At 41.0% G+C, this 17,429-nt stretch overlaps 1 protein-coding gene across 1 annotated transcript in view; it reads right to left on the reverse strand.

Annotated features, from left to right (window-relative positions):
• Positions 1-17,429, reverse strand: part of MKLN1 (muskelin 1) — a 107,107-nt gene that overhangs the window by 63,850 nt on the left and 25,828 nt on the right. Inside the window, exons 5-7 of the mRNA XM_076347428.1 lie at positions 12,969-13,078; positions 8,544-8,736; positions 862-939 (exon numbers count right to left, since the gene is read on the reverse strand). Of these exons, the coding sequence (XP_076203543.1) occupies positions 862-939; positions 8,544-8,736; positions 12,969-13,078 (381 nt within the window). The remainder of the gene's footprint in view (positions 1-861; positions 940-8,543; positions 8,737-12,968; positions 13,079-17,429) is intronic.

Here is a 17,429-nt window from a genome sequence, read left to right on the forward strand (position 1 = left end):
CCACCTGAGAGCTGCCTGAAGGCTGAGCAGCGAGAACAGATACTCAAATGACAGGGCAACGTACCCATGGGATAGAAGCAAAGAGGTAATGGTATAGATATAGCATAGCTAGCTTTGCACCAATTACTTATTCTCACATATAAGGGAATTCCAACTGTCCAATTAAAGCAGCTTTCCAACCACTTTAGATATCTTAAGCGTTCAGGACAGGTGTCATCTATGGGAACTAACATCAGAAAGATAACCCACATTCTGCTGGAGACCTGCTTGTATTCATAGATAACCCTTCCCAAGAGGTTTGGGTACGGTGCTCCACGTTTGGCGATTGTCATGTCAAATCCTACATTTGCAGTATGACAGTGATTTCTGTACTTTGTAGTCAAGGCTGCTGCTACGAGCCTCCTCTCAATGCAGAAAGCAACGGAAAAAGATTCTGCAGTTTAGATTTACTGTATAACAGACCAAGACTTCAAAAGATGCATCTCAAATTTAAAATACTCCCTGTTAAGATAATGTATTTATTTACCACTCTTTGCTGTACCATTAAGTTGACTCCATGCGTTAAATCCAGTCATACAGGTAACTGCTCTCACGCTTAACCTACATTCTAAGATCTGTTTCTGAACTGATGAGCTATCCTTGAAGTTACAGCTAGTGTTCCTGTAGTGTTCCTTACTCAACCAGAAACCAGGTTGCATTTCACCAGCTTTGCAGACAAATGCAAGTTTTTCTTAGACTAAACCGTTTCCTAGAACAACTGTCCTACAGGAGGCTTTACTGCATCATTTTCTTGCTCAACGTCCTCAAAGGAACAAGATAGAACTGGCAGTACATGAGTTATATCTTAAGAAATATCCTTACCTTTGGTGCTTTTGGGGATGATCTGCCCCCAGCGAGGTTTGTATTCTTGTTGACTGATATACTGATTGAATAAGCCATCTGCAAAACACAAATTTTGCTGTATAAAACGTTTATACTTCCATTATAGCAAAATCACTTTTAATGCAGGTAGCTTCAGCCTAACTCTATCCAGTATGCTACTCCAAAGCCTTCATTTTAAGTAATTTCTCTATATGTGTCAGTTATTTTGTTAAACTTGTTAATGAACTAAATGTGTAAGCACTAAAATAAAAAGAATACTCATACTAGATCAATCAAGAATTACCTAGTTTTCCTGCCAGGTCATGCCAATTGTCTATAAATCTCCAGTGTGGTGTATTTAATTAAGAATAGAATCCCTCCCCCTTATTTAAGCAAAAGGAAAGTTGCCAATGCATGTATAATTCAACCATTTTAGTACATGTTAAGTTAAAACTAGGTCAGGGAGCATCTCTGGAGCTTCATTTAAGAAAAGGGAAGAAAAGCAGATTGTTTAAATGCTATGATATGGGATAACCAAGCACTGGATGAAAAACAAAATAATAGTTTACATTCTCTTCAGAGAGTTAAGCAAGAAGAGAAACAGAAGATGCATTAGGTCACTGGCCAGATATGCCAACTGCAGCATTTCTGTGAGAAGCATTAACTCCAGCACTCTGCCCAAGCTCCCCTTGTGCCTTCCTCTCTCCCTCTGTACACCTACCGCATTTCATCTCTTCAGCATCGAGAGGCCAGTTCCTAATTCTGGTTACACGTTATCGGTCTATCACATAAACGTTAATTTTTTGAAAAGGAGATTTGTAACACCCACTCTCTCTGGGATCGCTCTTCAGTCTGGGAAGGGCTTAGCAAGCATTTGCGGAACTTGTTGCTATTGTTCTTCAAATGTCTCCTCTAAGAAAACCTACCTTACCTTCTGCAGGCACAATAAACTATTAGACAGCTAATGGCTAGCCTCTTGACCCCTGCTCACCCTGGCTATATCCTACCCATCACCCCACCATCTCAAGACACAAGCTCTTCATTAACAAGCATTTGTTCCGTGTGTATGCATTACCTGAAAAAAAAATCGGAGTTCAGACACCCAGTTTACATCACTAGTACAGTGATAACTACCACAGGCAGACTTGAGGACCCAAACGACAGATTTACACGGTCTCATATTGAAACAGTACATTGCACATACACCGCTCAGATGCAGGATGCATTCAGGGGTCCTTAACCACATAATATCCAACAGCTATGCTCTTTGGTAGAATGGTACCCGGCAAACTTGCTCAGGAATCAGTTTTACATTCCCCAGCAGAGAAAGGAAAAAATGAAATTACTAAGTTGCATCTAATACTTTTCAGTTCTTCCGACCCCAGTAATTGTGGCTTTGAGGTACGAATTTAACAGATTATGAATGCCTCTGTCTAGTTATAGAAAATCCCTTGGTAAACATACAGACTAATAATCCCTACTGCACACATCTCTATTTATTTACAAAAAGGTAAAAATCTTTTTGTTAAGCTTGACACAATGTTCAGGGAATATTTTAAAGCATTTCCTAGCATCCTGTAGTTTGTCGTGACTGAAATCCAGGTTTCAATTAAAATCCAAGCCAGCAAGTACTTCCTGGGAGAAGATGAATACTCTATTTAGAGACCATCTAATAGGAAAATAAGGGCACTCGAGCTCCTGAAAGGTGCCGAATTTGGTCTTAAAATACAAAACTGCTTTCAACTTTCATAAACTCAGCTCTGCAAGTTGCTCAAACTAAATACTCTGTGAAAGCAGGGCAGATTTTACTTTCACCTTAGAGGCAAAAACATCAGCTCTCCCCTAGCATTAGGTAACTGAGGAAAGCCAGAAGTTTGCTCAACATATGTAGAAAAGTGGTTTATTTTGGTTTTAAGAGTAGGGTTCCTAACTCCCACTTCTTCAGCATTTATAAAGTTGAGGCGAGACATGAGAGGCTTTAAATTTGATATTTCATTAATTCAGGGATTTTTGATTCAGAAGAGCCAACCTCCCATAGAAGAAATGCATGCGCTGTAAGAAATCCCACACTGAGGCAGATTTTTCTAGTCACAAACCTAGACAGAAATCCAGCCTTTTGGTTATCATTAGAGCGTTCGGTCTTCAAGACAGAACGCAAAACCGTATTTATCCCTATGGCAGCCAATAGATAATTGGACATAAATAGCTCAAGAGGATGAATTACACCACATACGATCTGAAAGGGTGATTTAACCTCTCTCCCATGCTCAACACCCACAGGCTGCACTTGTCAAGATATGACACTTCTCCCCTACTGTGCCTTCAGCCTTTTTTAATAATGCTTCTTGTCTTCCATGGGACATTGGTTTGGAAATACTCCAGCTTGCTTCCCAGAAATGTTTCTTTCTGCTGGGAGCAGTTCCACATTCATTCTACTTGCACTGCAAACCAGCAGCAGCTTGTTTTGGAAGCTGAATCACCACCTGTCTGACACCACCAGGGGAAAAAAAAAGGAGGATTTCTAGGTGGATTCTGTATCTGAAGCCAGACCTATTCTAGCGCACTCCTTATGTTTCTTGCCAGGATAGCACTGCTGACCAAAAGGTCTCCAAAGCTTCTGCGAGGCACTGAAGCTCAGATCTAGGCCTGCTCAGGTTTGTCAGCTGTCTCGAATGAATCAGTAGTTTAAAATAAATTTCAAGACTCCTGTAGAAAACAAAAGCGTTAAGTGCGAGTTTTCAAAGGAAGTTTTTTTCCTTCACTCCAGAGGCCTCTCATTTCTATGTCCATGTTTACTCTCTACAATTATGGCCAAAGCCAGTACTTCTATTTTGTACTATTTTCAAGCCCTTCACAGCAAGTTGTGACGCATTTTGGATGTAACAACATGAAGTTCACAGTGGTTAAAGCTTAGTAAATTCTACCCCCCTGATAACCCAAGCCTTTATTTTGTTACCTAGAAAGGATTAGACAAACATTGCGGACAAAAATATTTAACTTGCTGAAGCCAATCAGGAACAAGTAAAAGTTGTATTAAGTTTCCTTTTAGACAACACACATCTGTAGATAGAATTACTAAAAATCTATTCACTTCACTGCCAACGGCTGAAAAAAACTTCAGAGCAGCATTTAGCCCATAGTTTCTGGGTTTTGGGGTTTGGTTTTTTTAAGATTTTTCTTGAGCCAAAGAAAAATACCCAAAACACCTAAACAGATGGAGGTTTTTGTAGTCACAAAAATCCTTCTAAAGAAAAGCTGAAGCAGAAAACAAAGATGACACCAGATAAAAATCCAGCCATTACTCGACAATTTCCTCAAGACGTGGGAGCAACAAGGAAACGCACAAATATTTTCCAGTCTCAAAGCTGTAATATTCTCTTGCACTTTCTTCTTAGCAAAAATGAAACAAGGTTTGTTTTCAAATCCCTTCAAGATATGTTTCTTCTACACAAACCCTACCATCTACTTACCGTAGGCTTTGAATCCCTAGCAAGCCTCTCCCCTCCATATATATCTCAGTACTACAGAGCAGCAAGCCAGCGTCCATACTTTCTCAGAATTGAATCCAAACATACTTGGTGGTAAAATTAAGGTATACGTGTCTGCCTAGAGCTTCCAGGAGAATACAACAGTTCCTGTGCATCCCGAGTTTTGGGAGACATTTGAGGCTGTAGGCTGCGCTCCACAACTTCTTGTTTGTTGTACGGGGCCAACATGTCAACAGATAAACACGTATCACATGCTGACACAAGAACTGCCAGAAGGAACACCTCGGTCCCCAGAATAATAATACTAAACTAGCAGATCTTCAGTCCATTTCAAGCAGCTTTCCATGTCTACAGTAGTTGCAAACAGTTCAACCAAGTAATTTGCACTCCACATACTCTCTGTAGGAATATTAAGCAGATTTTTTTCTTCAATAATATAGGCCGTCTGAAAGCTATAGGAATGAATCCAAATGTGAAGCATTTGAACCAAGTCTGTGAACCAGCTGAGATTTAGGGAACCTTTTATTTTTGAGAGGAAGTCAGGCAGCTGCCAGAGTTTCCATTTGCCCATTTTCTAAGTGTAATGCACAAGTCAAAAGAATCTGCGGGAAAAGTGTGGCTGCCTGCCACTGAGCTCTCAAAAGAAATCATCTGGTGATGTGAGGTGGAAGACAGCGTTCATCATTAGCAATGCAAAAGAACAAGAGTTAGCTCTGCTAGCACTAATTCTTGACCACCTACTCTTTTTCTACATGACTAAGCCTATGGAAATAGCCTGCCAGAGATGCATCGCATTTCACTTTTTAAATACCTACCACGGCAAATATTAGCCTCTACAGAAGACATTTTAGGCTGAACTGAGTGCGCAGTATCTCTGTCAACCTCATTGCACTTTTGTTTGTTCCTTTAAGGCAATGAACTCTCAGATCAGCAAGAGGTCAGAAGTTCACGTATTCATGTCCAGTCTGTAACAGAACAGTTCCCTCTTTGAACAATTTCAGGGATAATTTAAGCATCTGTGTATCTCAATTAACTCTACACTTCAACTACACTACACGGACCATACACAGGACTAAAGTTAATCTGCTTTTATTTGGAAAAAACAACGCATCAGAGAGAAGTTCAGTCGTAAGAACACCCACACCTTAGAGACTAAGCAGCAAGCTATGGAGACTTCACAACAAAGCTGCTAAGAAAGTAAAATAGTAAAATGCTGGGTGCTAACGAGCCTCTTTCAAACAGGAGCTTGAGAGAGATGCAGAACTGAGTAAGGACAGGTAACTGTGGAGGACCACAGGGAGCAGACGGTAGCAATACTACAGGAGAACGTGTTGAAGGCTGAAAACATCTATTCCCAATCCTACCAAGAAAAAGGATCCAGCTGTTAAATACCAGCTACATTCAACACCTTGACTTGACTGTCATCTTGTACAACTCCAGACAAACTATTCCAGCTGCAGTTTCAGGGGGTTTTGCGGCTATCAGGAGATTTGTCCTATCCTCTCCCCGACTGTAGCCCGATCAGCTCCCTGACCTGGTTTGCCATGTGGCAGCATGAGCACCAGTGCCAGCAAACAAGGGGCCAGGGGACACAGTGTCCTGAGTAAGGGCAGGATTGACCCAGTTAGTAAAAACCCGCAGTTGTGTCAGCTTAAAGCAAATATGGGATACAGCCTCAGTGTCTCGGGATAGATAGCACTTCTCTCCGAAGGGTGCTGGAAGGCGACAGAGCTTTAAATGGGTACAAAAGCTGAAGACAGCATAAAGAGTTGCAGAAGGATGGGGGGAGGAAGGTTAATGTATTCCAAGACAAGCAAAATCATTAAGGATGAGCAACGGAGCAACGGGAGATGCGTACATTGACATTTAACTTCAGCTAGCCAGGTGCCAGATTAAAAGGAAGCACTATAAACATCCTCATGCATATTATTCTGTCCCTCAGAAGCAGTGACAAAACTTAACGATGCTACTTGACAACTCTCCTGCTAAGTTATCCACAGTCTGTTACTAGAAATACTTGCTTCTGTACTTGCTGGAACAAAAAAGGACCGATAAAACAAGCTACAGCGTATTTCTCTAGTTTGCTTAAGTAATGCTGAGTTCCTCAGCCTCCAAAAAGGGACATGATTACAAGAACTAGGGAAGCAAGATTATTGACATCAGATCTGACAAGAAGCAAGTGTCTGTGTCACACAGTACAATACAAGACCTACAGTTTGCTACCAGGCGAGTCTTTTGCCAGTACTTCCACACTGGAAAAGCTGAGCACTGCAGACAGCAACCCCACTCCCAATATACAAGGGGAAACAAACACCACCTCAGCTCCAGTCCTAGGGGAAAACTGCTGGATAGAATAAATGCAGTATGTTAAATATTAAGTAGTAAAAGAAATGAACATGTAACAGCTCAAAAAGCGAGGCCGCAAACATTTACTTCATTAGTGCCCAAGAAAAAAAAAAGTCCATTTTTGAGGGAACTTTTTCAGCACATTCTAGACTTCTAGTGAAATTCCATTCAAGAAATGGTTTCTACTACGGTCTGCAATGAAGTGGAAAGAGGACGGCCTCTAGGCACTGACGAGATTAAGCCACAGCCAAGGCAGCAGACCGATGCATTGATAAAATCATCACCATCAGCATATAGCACCCCTCTGGCTCTCAGCAGATCCTGCCTCGTATTGGTGGGCTCATCAGCTCCCCCCAGACACTCGTGTCTGAGAAACACTGCAAAGACAGTAACAGCCAGCCACAGCTCCCTGCTGCTTTTTCATCCTACAACCCTCCCTTGCCCTTAAGATTCAGGAGGAAGCTGCCAGTCGCAAGATGCCCCTGCATCACAGGAAGCTGTTCACGCTCCCATCCCAGCCAACAACACTACGTCGTCTCAGGAGGGCAGGCAACACTCCAGAGGGCGAGGATGAACGCTGGCAATTCTCAGTCTTAACGCTTGTAGCTGCTCAGGGAGCTCAGCGCAGGCCAGAGCTCAGCTGTTCTACCTATATAGTCGAGAAACCTTGAGCCAAAACCCGTAGAAAGCCATTTACTGCAGTTTTTGATGACCTGTTGCAATAAGCTCCCTAACATCGTGCTTAGTTGAACCGCTTATTCACAAAAAGACGGTGGATTTTCATGGAAGACAAACTTTGATTTTAAAGCTATCATTTCTATCATATCCTGAGAACCGCTTCCAACTTTAGTGGTATAAACCACGCTGATGGAGTCAAGCAGGTATGCTGGCATCTGTCTAAAAGATATCACAAAATGACTGATTAGCCCAGAATTAGAAGACACATCTCTGGTGCCAGACATCCATGAAATTAGTCCACTAAGTCCCTGACTCTACTGGCATCAGACACAAGGTTCTCTTCTCATGCCAGTACAAGTTTCCCATAAAGAGCAACTGCACATAGTCAAAAAGCACTACACCCACAGCCAAGAGCACCTCTGTTTTATCAGATTGTTATCCAAAACCACTGCACAGGTCTTGGGAGACACTTCAGTGGAATAGCCCAACTCTTTCTGTATCCCATTCTATCAACAGAAAGTACATCTCCCCCATTTTAGGAGTTAGAAGCACTGTGTGTAAACAGCTCTCAAGTTGAAAGTTTCCAAGTAAAAAAATTAATGGTCATTACAATTAGACCAGTTGCCAAGTCCTGCTCTGCAAGGGAAAACAGCCTCTGCCTCCAGTCGCTGTGACTTCTACACCATTCTCCAAGGACTATTTTCCCCATAAGCAAAGACAGCATTCTCATTCAAATACAGCTGAAAACTTCTGCTGAAACACCAACTCAGTGGTAAGCTCTAACCAGAAACCATGATACAGATCACTACTGTGAACTCAAGTTTTATGCTTCCCTGCTCACCGCTCCAGTGACTTTTCTGATAGTCAAGCCCACCTTCAGCTTGCCAGCCACTTACATGAAGAACTTATCTTTACCCACTCAAGTGCACCATGTTGTCATCTCTGGGGGAAAGAGGCTCCAAAAGTAGCAGTGATAAGAGATTTCATGACTGAATTTTTAGCCTTTATCATACACATACTCACAAGTCCAAAAGCTGACAGTACACCACACTAGACATGAAATAGCACATGGACTAGCCAATTCTACTAAGTACATTAACATTCAGAGCAGTAACATTTCAATGCTTTTTTTTTTTTAATTAATATACCAGACCCCTCTGATTCTCTTACCATTCACAGCTTTTTCTATCAGTTCTTCACAAGCATCGAAGTCTCCCTTCAATACCAGTTTGTCATGCAGGTCTGTCAACATAGGGTGCTCCAGAGCAATCTTGGTTTTCTTCTGCAGCGACTCAAAAGCTTCGGTGTAGTTGTGCTGACGAAAATGCTTTAGGCAAAGGCGAATGGCTTCCTGTTCACGGTACTACTGGAACACAAGAAAACCTATGAGACATGTAGATTTTTTCTTTTACCAGCACTGCTGGGAGCTACCTGTGAACCTGCCTGGAGACAGAAGCAGGATCTCTTACACACGCTGCACATAAATTGCTAACGAGCTTACAGAGAAACACGATATGAAAGACATTACAAGCTGTGCAGTACAGGCATTTACTTTCCTACATAATTTCAGTACAGAAATTATACAACTTGATATCATCCAATTTAATAAGCATACAAGAAGAGAGTGCACGGTGTCCCAGATCTCTGGAGTGACCATTATTTCCCCCCCCCATCTGCCTGGCCCTGCTGTTCAAGGCCTACACGAAGTACAGGGCAGGAAAAAGCTTTCGCTATCAGCGTTACATAATTTGATTGTATGACTCTTATATAACAAAATAATTTAGGAGAGTAAGTAGGTCACAGCTTTTCTAGAAGCAGAAGAAAAAAAAAACCCACGAGAATAGGAATACTTGCAATGACCACTGCTCCTGCAGCGGAAAGGCAGGGCTGACCCCAAATCCTGTGGGTTTGCGAGGGTTTCGGATCAATGGCTGCAAGGATTTACACGCACGCCAAAGTTTTACCTTCAAAATATTCCCATGCATCTTGAAGCAGGACCCCTGCTTTCATACCGCAGATGAGCCAAAGCTGCCCATTTCCCACTCCGCGGTGGGAAGGGGTGAGAAAGGCTAGAGAAACCCACATTGGGTCAAACATCCCAGCACAGAAACATGAAGGAATAGTAAACTCTGCGTAAGAGCTACAGCTTGTGCGGGTAACCTACCAAATCATCCACTGCATTTTCAAAGATGCTAATATGCACAAGTAACACAGATTTTTAAGTTGGTAAATAGCAGAACCACTTATTTTAAATAGACTCTTCAAACCTAAATTCTAAGGCATTCAAGAAAAAAAAATCTCAATTTCCATCTTTAACACACATCTACTGTGGTAAAAAGCAAATGTAACTTAAGAATCTATAGACTGATCGAACTACAGACAAAAGATTTTACTCCTAAATGGACTCCACTGCTGCAAATGAAGTTTATAGTATTTAAATGAACAGAATCTTTCTGAAAACCTGGAACTAATGCTAACGTTCAACAAAAATTAGTGCTCTTGAAATAATGGCTCTATAGCAAGAATCTCATAAACCGAAGCAGCTAAAAAGAAACACGGCCATGTACTATATTTTTAGTTCTTAATACATCAGTATTTCACAGCTGCAAATAGCCAGAACTATGCATTTTTAGAAAATCAGTTCCCAGCCCACATGAAAAAGGCCAAGGACACATACCGATAAAAATGCAAGACTGTGGCAAAGGAATATTAAAGCTAAAACAGAGTTTTACAGCACAACTGGGAAAAAACCTTTTTTCCCCCCCCCCGAGAGATACCTAAGACACTGTCTTTAAGCAAACGTTCACTTACATCAGTCAAGGCCAAAACCACATCAGATTCTTTGTTGCTCAAAGGGATAGCAAGCAAAAGGGTAGCTGCACACCAGTAATAACCAGCTTCTGCACTTTCAGCTCCTCTAGTTTAGGCGTTAGACAAAATTCAGACTTGGCATATTTCCATTGAGCCTCTCATGACTGATAGGCTTGGCTTACAAAACATCATAGAATCTTCATGAGTGGCTTTGTGCTCTGAGTCAGCATGTGAGGACTATTTCTGGTTACAGGGCACACAAATGACTGTTGGATGCAGGTTGGCCACTCGATGCAATATAAAAGTTTGTATTTAAGTTACATCATAGTAGTACTTCAGAAGTTAAATGTAAGAACTTTTTTTTTATGCGAAAAGGTGTATAAAAACCTATATAAAAGGCTCCTTTTTAAATGCTGTCATACAGGTTTAAAGAGGTAACAACCCAAATAATAGCTTTGATCTGAAGCTGTAAATAATTCCTATGGCTAAAAACCTAACAAGAGCATGAGACTAAGATATTAACACTGTCAAATACACTAGTAGAATTAAAAATATTTAAGTGTTCATTATCAAAAACAAAAGTGATAGCCATCGATAAGCTGCCACTTACTAGTTAGAATCATAGAATCATTTAGGTTGGAAAAGACCTTTAAGATCAAGTCCAACCACAGACCTAACACTGCCAAGTCCACCACTAAACCATGTCCTTAAGTGCCACATCTACATGTCTTTTAAATACCTCCAGGGGTGGTGACTCCACCACTTCCCTGGGCAGCCTGTTCCAATGCTTGAACTAGTTGCTAAAGTATGCCCACTCTGCGGTAAAAGCAAAGTGGTAAGGCTTTCAGGAGGCAGTAGGCTGAGGGGGACAGCAAGGAGAAAGCAGTAGAGAGGGAACCGAGGAGCACACTCACTGCTTTGAGTCCTTATCTGTTACCCCCAACTCCACTCCCTTCAGGAAAGGGAGGTTTTGTTGGTTGAAGCACACACAACAAAAAAGGATGGGCAACTTTGTGTAGAACCTTCTTCTCATCTGATGTCTCAGGCAGTAAAGAATTATTAGATTTCAAAGCCTTTGAGATTTCTAAGAACATGCATGAAAATATTCACACCATCTCAAAGAACTGGAAGAAACAGGTCAACCTTTCTGCCTTTCCCCAAATATGGGTCAGCACATATATCCTCCTACGTGGATCCGGCAACAGTGGCCTCTCAGGACTGGGAGAGAGCAGAACACCAGTGAGACATGCACTCATCACCAAAAACTTGGCAACTGATCCTAGTAGAGCCCAAACAACCATGACTAAGTCTCTGCCTTGCTGCTTTAGGGCTCTAAGCTTTAGAAGAACAATGCTGGCATCCCTTGAAGAAGCTGTCACTACATACATGCTGACCATGAAAAGTGTTGATTCCATGGGATAAGATGGAACAAAACAGATGCTGACATCATCATCAGATGGCTCCTGACCAAAAAAAATACAAGTCAGAGCTTCCTGATTACAGCAGCTGGTTAAAAATGCCAGAGACACCACCATGTGCACAGGCAGCAGAAAGAAGCATAGAAAACCATCAGCAGCCTCTGTCAACTGGACTTTTCGGAATTGGACATCAGTAATCAGCAGACTAATGACCACAATACCACTTTAATCATAAAACAGCTACAGACAACTTCCACTGTGACTGTTAGTGCTGTTTTTAAATGCTCCATGAAGAAGCTTGTGATGTTGGTATAAACATGTACGAGCCAGATAACATGGCCACAAGGTTTCTTTACCATACTGGCAATGCCATAAACTGGTGAGGGAGACTCAGTACCACAATGCACAATCTTTATCTCCTTTTAAGTTCTTCCTTCTGGAAGCAGAGATATGCTGCTCCACTACCCAGTCTTATTCAGCTGGGAAGGACGTCTTCTCTGTAACGCAATATGAATTTCAAGAATTGTTCCAGAAGATCTATGCATAAAAAGCAGCAACAAAATGAATGCTGGCTGTCAATGTGCGCTTCCCTCCCACAGGAGAGGCATCTGTTGTACTCAATTAAATACAGTTTATACAAATAATGTTTAGAACCCTTTGAACTTTCTGTCTCTCAAAGTGACAAATGGTATAAATCATCTCATCTCACAGTCCAGTGGCATCAGCTCCCCTCTGTTCCAGAGTATTCAGCAAACAGACAGTAAGAGGGAAACATAAGAAGTGCAAGGAGCTGCGACAGGAAAGACACCAATGTGGATTCTCTTTAAAACAAGCTCATTTTTATACCCTGTAACAAAAGCTGCACATGTAACTCAGGAGGCTCTAGGCTCACATATAGCTCTACAGAAGGACTGGTATGATAAAAGAATGCCTAATCAAAAGGCAAGAAGAGGGAGAAACGGAATCTGGTTTTGTTAAGATTCATTTCCCATCCAATACAAATACTATTTTACTAATATTGTCCCCTTTGACTCAGTGTTCCTTTCTTTTATGTTTTTCTTGTGAGGTCTACCTAGCAGGGGCTTTTTTTGTAGGGTTGTTTTTTTTTTTTTGGTGGTGGTGGTGGTTTTGCGTTTTTGGGGGGTGTTTTGTTGGTTTTTTTAAAGAGAACAAGCAGATACAATTCAAAAAGCTTCACTTAGAGTCAAAGTCAGCCATGTGGTTTGAGTTTTAACTATGCGTGTTTGTTGTTTTAACAGCTGATATTCAAGGAATGAAGAGGTCACATAATTCCAGTAAGAGACATTTCACAAGATTTTGAGACTACAAATCTTCAAACAAACAGGCATCTAAAATGCAGGCCTACCTTACTGTACCAGTTGAGGCACGGTTGGACCACATCTGGATCATCAATGCCATTAAGTTCAACATACCAGATACTAAAATTGAAGCTAGGTCCCCAGGATAAGAGTGGAACTGGAGAAGAAAGGAAAAGGAGAAAAAGGACGCATAAACATCAAACCGCCACTGCATTAGTCTCATCAGACTATACATAGTACTATTTCAACAGAATGCTTTTAAAGGTTACACAAAATTCAGTATTTCTGATTTGACATAACTTCTAGTTCGTTTAAGTAAGCTTCGGAAAATTACCAAATACATCATGCTAAAGTTGTCGTTTAAAGCAACCTGTGCCGAGCAACATCAACACAGCAGATCATTACAAAGCAGAAGCTTGCTTTAAGCAAAAGAGCAAAAATACTATCATTTAAAACAGCTCAAAGAGGCAACAAGCTTTGACATGGATGGGAATCACGAGAATACTAGCGACAGTATTTGCTCCTCATAGTACATTTATTTCCACATTTGTCAGCAACAATTATTTTCCCTAAAGGTGAAGACAAGAAGCTTGAGTATTTTAAATTTTACAAAATTAGTAACGTCTGGAAGTTATGGAGGAGGGAGGGAGGGAAAACTGTCAGTTTCCAATTTTAAAACTGTATCTAATTTTTTTTTTTTAAAAAAAAAAGCTTAAGTCTGTGCAGCTTTTTGGCTAATACCATTTTATCTGCGTATTGGAACAGAGATACTTAAAATATTAAATGACCTGTCAAACACACTGCAGCCTCTCACCTAAGGCTCTCTACCACTCTGTGTTAACATCTACGGTCTTGCACTGATCTACTGATTAACCTGCAAGTTAAGACTTGGTTTTGCTTTTCAGAGCAACTCCAGTCCCCAGAAAACTTGTGTGAACTCTGACTCCTTAAAACTGCAGTGAAGTCAAGTGGTTTCATTTCAAATACTTTTGTTTCCTTTTTATTTGACCATAACTGATAAACAGGAAAAGATCGTATTAGAGATGAACGAGTAGTTACCAGCAACAGCAAGGAGTCCACTACTTCCTCCCTTCCACAGAAACTATTTTTGCCACAGAGAAATTGCTTGTTGTCTTTCAAACCACTATAAAATACCACTGAGATTAACTCATTAGACTAATGGTTTTCTGACCTACTCCTTGAGGAAATAAAAAACAAAATTTGTCTTAAAGTTGTTCCTGAGCTATTAAAGGTTCTTAAGTATTTAACACTTCAAACAAGCTAGATCTATCCTTTTTTTTGCAGTGTGTTTGGGCACAAAGCATATGTTCAAACACATGATTTTCTAAATATTAAAGGGTGTTTCTATGAACCTATTGGTAAATACTTGTGACAACTTCTGGGAACAGCCATCAGGAAAAGAGATTTTTTAGAAAAGATCCAAAGAAACTTTGAATATGCAATTTGTAACTGATTTTAATATCCATAAGTAGGTACTTCATACGTTACAGCTCTCAAATCATCCTGTTCAAATAGTTTCTTTCTATTTGATCGTTCAGCATACCAAGTGAGATGCTCTTAGAGCAGTTCCTAGTAGGTGCACGTTTGTGGAGACAGGGGAGAAGTAAACTGGTCAGGAAAACCAAGAGTCACCTGTCTTCTGTCCACATTGCACACACTCTGCCCAAGAAACTTCTTTCCTGCTTAGTTTTGTCCTCTGCACAAGATGAGTGCTGCCAATATGGTACCTTAATACCATAAAACATTACCACTTTTAAATCCAAGTACACAGATAAGTTTAATCCTGGGTATTCCACCTATTAAGGTGGCAGACTGACAAAATACCACACGTAAGAGTAAAATGTAAAATACCACCTTTGGTGTTTCCTCAGACCCAAACACAGACCAAGACCAAACTGAAGTTAAATTTTATATTTGCTCAGCTATAAAGAATCAAAACCTATCCAGCAGCTTCTTGCACTGAAACACTTAACCAAACCACAGACCACCTCAAATGGACCAAGACCGTAAATTTCCTGATGGTGAACCTGAGGCCAATTTCGTAATACTGAGTTTACTGGGTGAAAAACCAAACCTAAGTATTACCACCTTCCCACCTCATTCCAGAAAAAAAGCAGAGGTGTCCACCTCTATTTCTTTTCAGCAGCTCGTCTCAAGACTTATACCAGCTTCTCCTAGAAAAATCTAACAATTCACCCTTTTATCTTAGTAGCCAGCCTGAAAGACATATCAGGACGTGCATAAAAATCCTGGGTAGCTATCACCACGAAAAAATGCAAAGCCATCAACTTGCTAACACTTCCCCCCCCCCCCCCCAGTTAACTCAGAGCTTTCAACAGTCTTGTTTACAAGAAGGAAACAAAATACCAGAAATGGTGATTTAAACGTCAAAATTTTCATGGTGCAATCATCTACTTTAAGGAAAACACAGACGTTAAGTTGGTTAGGGAATACAGTGCTGCACAGGCAGAGAAAACTAAATTTCATCTTTCTAAACTACTCCACAGGAGTAAGAAAAGAAACAAAGCGTAAGAGTTGAAACTGTAATGTGATTTCTATTCCCTTAGCAAAGACCAAGTGTTCTGCTGGATCATCTCCCCATTTTTGAACCTCTTCCCTGGCTCCCAGACTACACGGAGACGCCTCTCATCCTTCCCTCTGCCCTCTCCTTTTTGAAGCCTCCACAGGTGTGCTTAGATCTTTTGACAAATCTCCTTTTAGAGCAGCCACAATCTAAGTTAGACCCGGAACAAGGAGACGCCAAGTGCAGCATGGAAGTAGCAACAGTCACACAAAGACTGATAAGCATTACTTGTCAGCGTGACACACAAATCTCATTTGTATTTTTGCACAAGGTTTGGCGGTAACAGCAGTCTAGGATGCTGGGTGCGGAAATAAGCCCTCCTGGGTCCAATGCCGTTTCTTTTCTCACATCTCCCAATGGCTGGTTTTCGTTTGTCCTCCCCTTCACCCACGTTAGATGTCACACCGCAGCCTAGGTAGACACAAACCTACTAGAGCTTCCGCAATAGCGGAGAAACATCCTCCTCTAAAAATCAGTGAATACCCTACCCTGCGATACAGCTGCAGAGGCTACCTCTTATGCTATCCACTGTTTGCTCTATTGCTTTTTTCCACACACACATACCTTTGAGGTGGAAATACGCTACGATTGAAGGTGTTGAATCTGAAGCCTAAAGCTACAGTTATTTCTCCAGTTTTTACCATAAAGCCACCTCAGCATGGTTTTTTGCTGCACTTACTACAGCAATCCACCCTGAAACGCATATAAACGTTCAGACCAGCTGAACTGTCAACTCCGCAATGAGATGCCCAGCAGAAGAAAAAAAATAATAATAAAAAAATGAATATCCCTTCAACAGAAGCAGAAGGTATTTAGGTCACCCACACAAGGATGATTTTAGGGGATATTTCTCCATAATCGGAAGCTATGCCTAGACAAGGACAGCAACCCTGTTTACTAGAGAGGACAGTAGCAGAGGCATTAAGCACAGTACGATAATTTCAAATACCTCTCAAGCATTAAATACAGTACAAGAATTTCAAATACCTCTCTCAAGCTAATTTCCATGTCCCTCATCTACAGCCAGTAGACACACAAACAGCATATGTTTGGAAAAATGCAGGTAAAGATGTAGTCAATACATTTAACACACGAAACATCCATAAAGAAAGTATTGCTCATTTCTACTACACCAAAGCTTCAAAATCTTGAAGCCTAGTTAGTAACTCCCATGCTAGTAACAAACTGGCATGAGAATTACACCCAGAATTTCTTCAAGCTCTTTCATGGCAATCAGTCTTTACAACACCTTCTGCTTTCAAGGACACAGTACAAAAAAAATCTCTGTAACCACAAAAACAGAGCCAGAAACAAAAGCTCATGGACTTTAAAAAGATTATTCTTCCTATTTGGTCTGGATAAATATCTTCTTTTGCCTCCCAAGTTCTTTAATGAGGTACTAGATGAAATGTAAAAATTACTTGTCAAGTAGGTCAAAAGCCTGCACAACTGGGCATTTCAGTGCTAAGGAACTGAAGTTGAACTAATTAAACTAAAAGAAGTGCAAGTCTTTTCTTGACAAAAGGAGAGAGAAGTTATTTTTTTCTGCCTTTTATGAGTCTGAAACCTCCTCTAACACGTGAGCAATGGAAGTTGTAGGAAATATTTTCCCCTCTCACGGATCTACCCATGTCACGTTCCTCCTGTCCTGTCCTCCCATATAAACCTCACTGTTGTGTTATTAACAGTGGCCATTACACTGTTGTGTAATTAACAGTAATTAACTGGTATAGGTCAGTACGCTTATCTGCAGAATTAGAAAGCGAATGCCTGATGCAAGTCGCTGCCGAACTAACCAATGCCTTCCCCAAATACGCGAACCTCACTGATAACAGTAACTTTTACGGTGTCGGTCTCCGAGAGTCCAAAAGGGCAGCTTTTGGCCTCATGTTTACTGGCAACA

Source organism: Aptenodytes patagonicus, chromosome 1, assembly GCF_965638725.1.
Source record: "Aptenodytes patagonicus chromosome 1, bAptPat1.pri.cur, whole genome shotgun sequence".
NCBI lineage: Eukaryota > Metazoa > Chordata > Aves > Sphenisciformes > Spheniscidae > Aptenodytes > Aptenodytes patagonicus.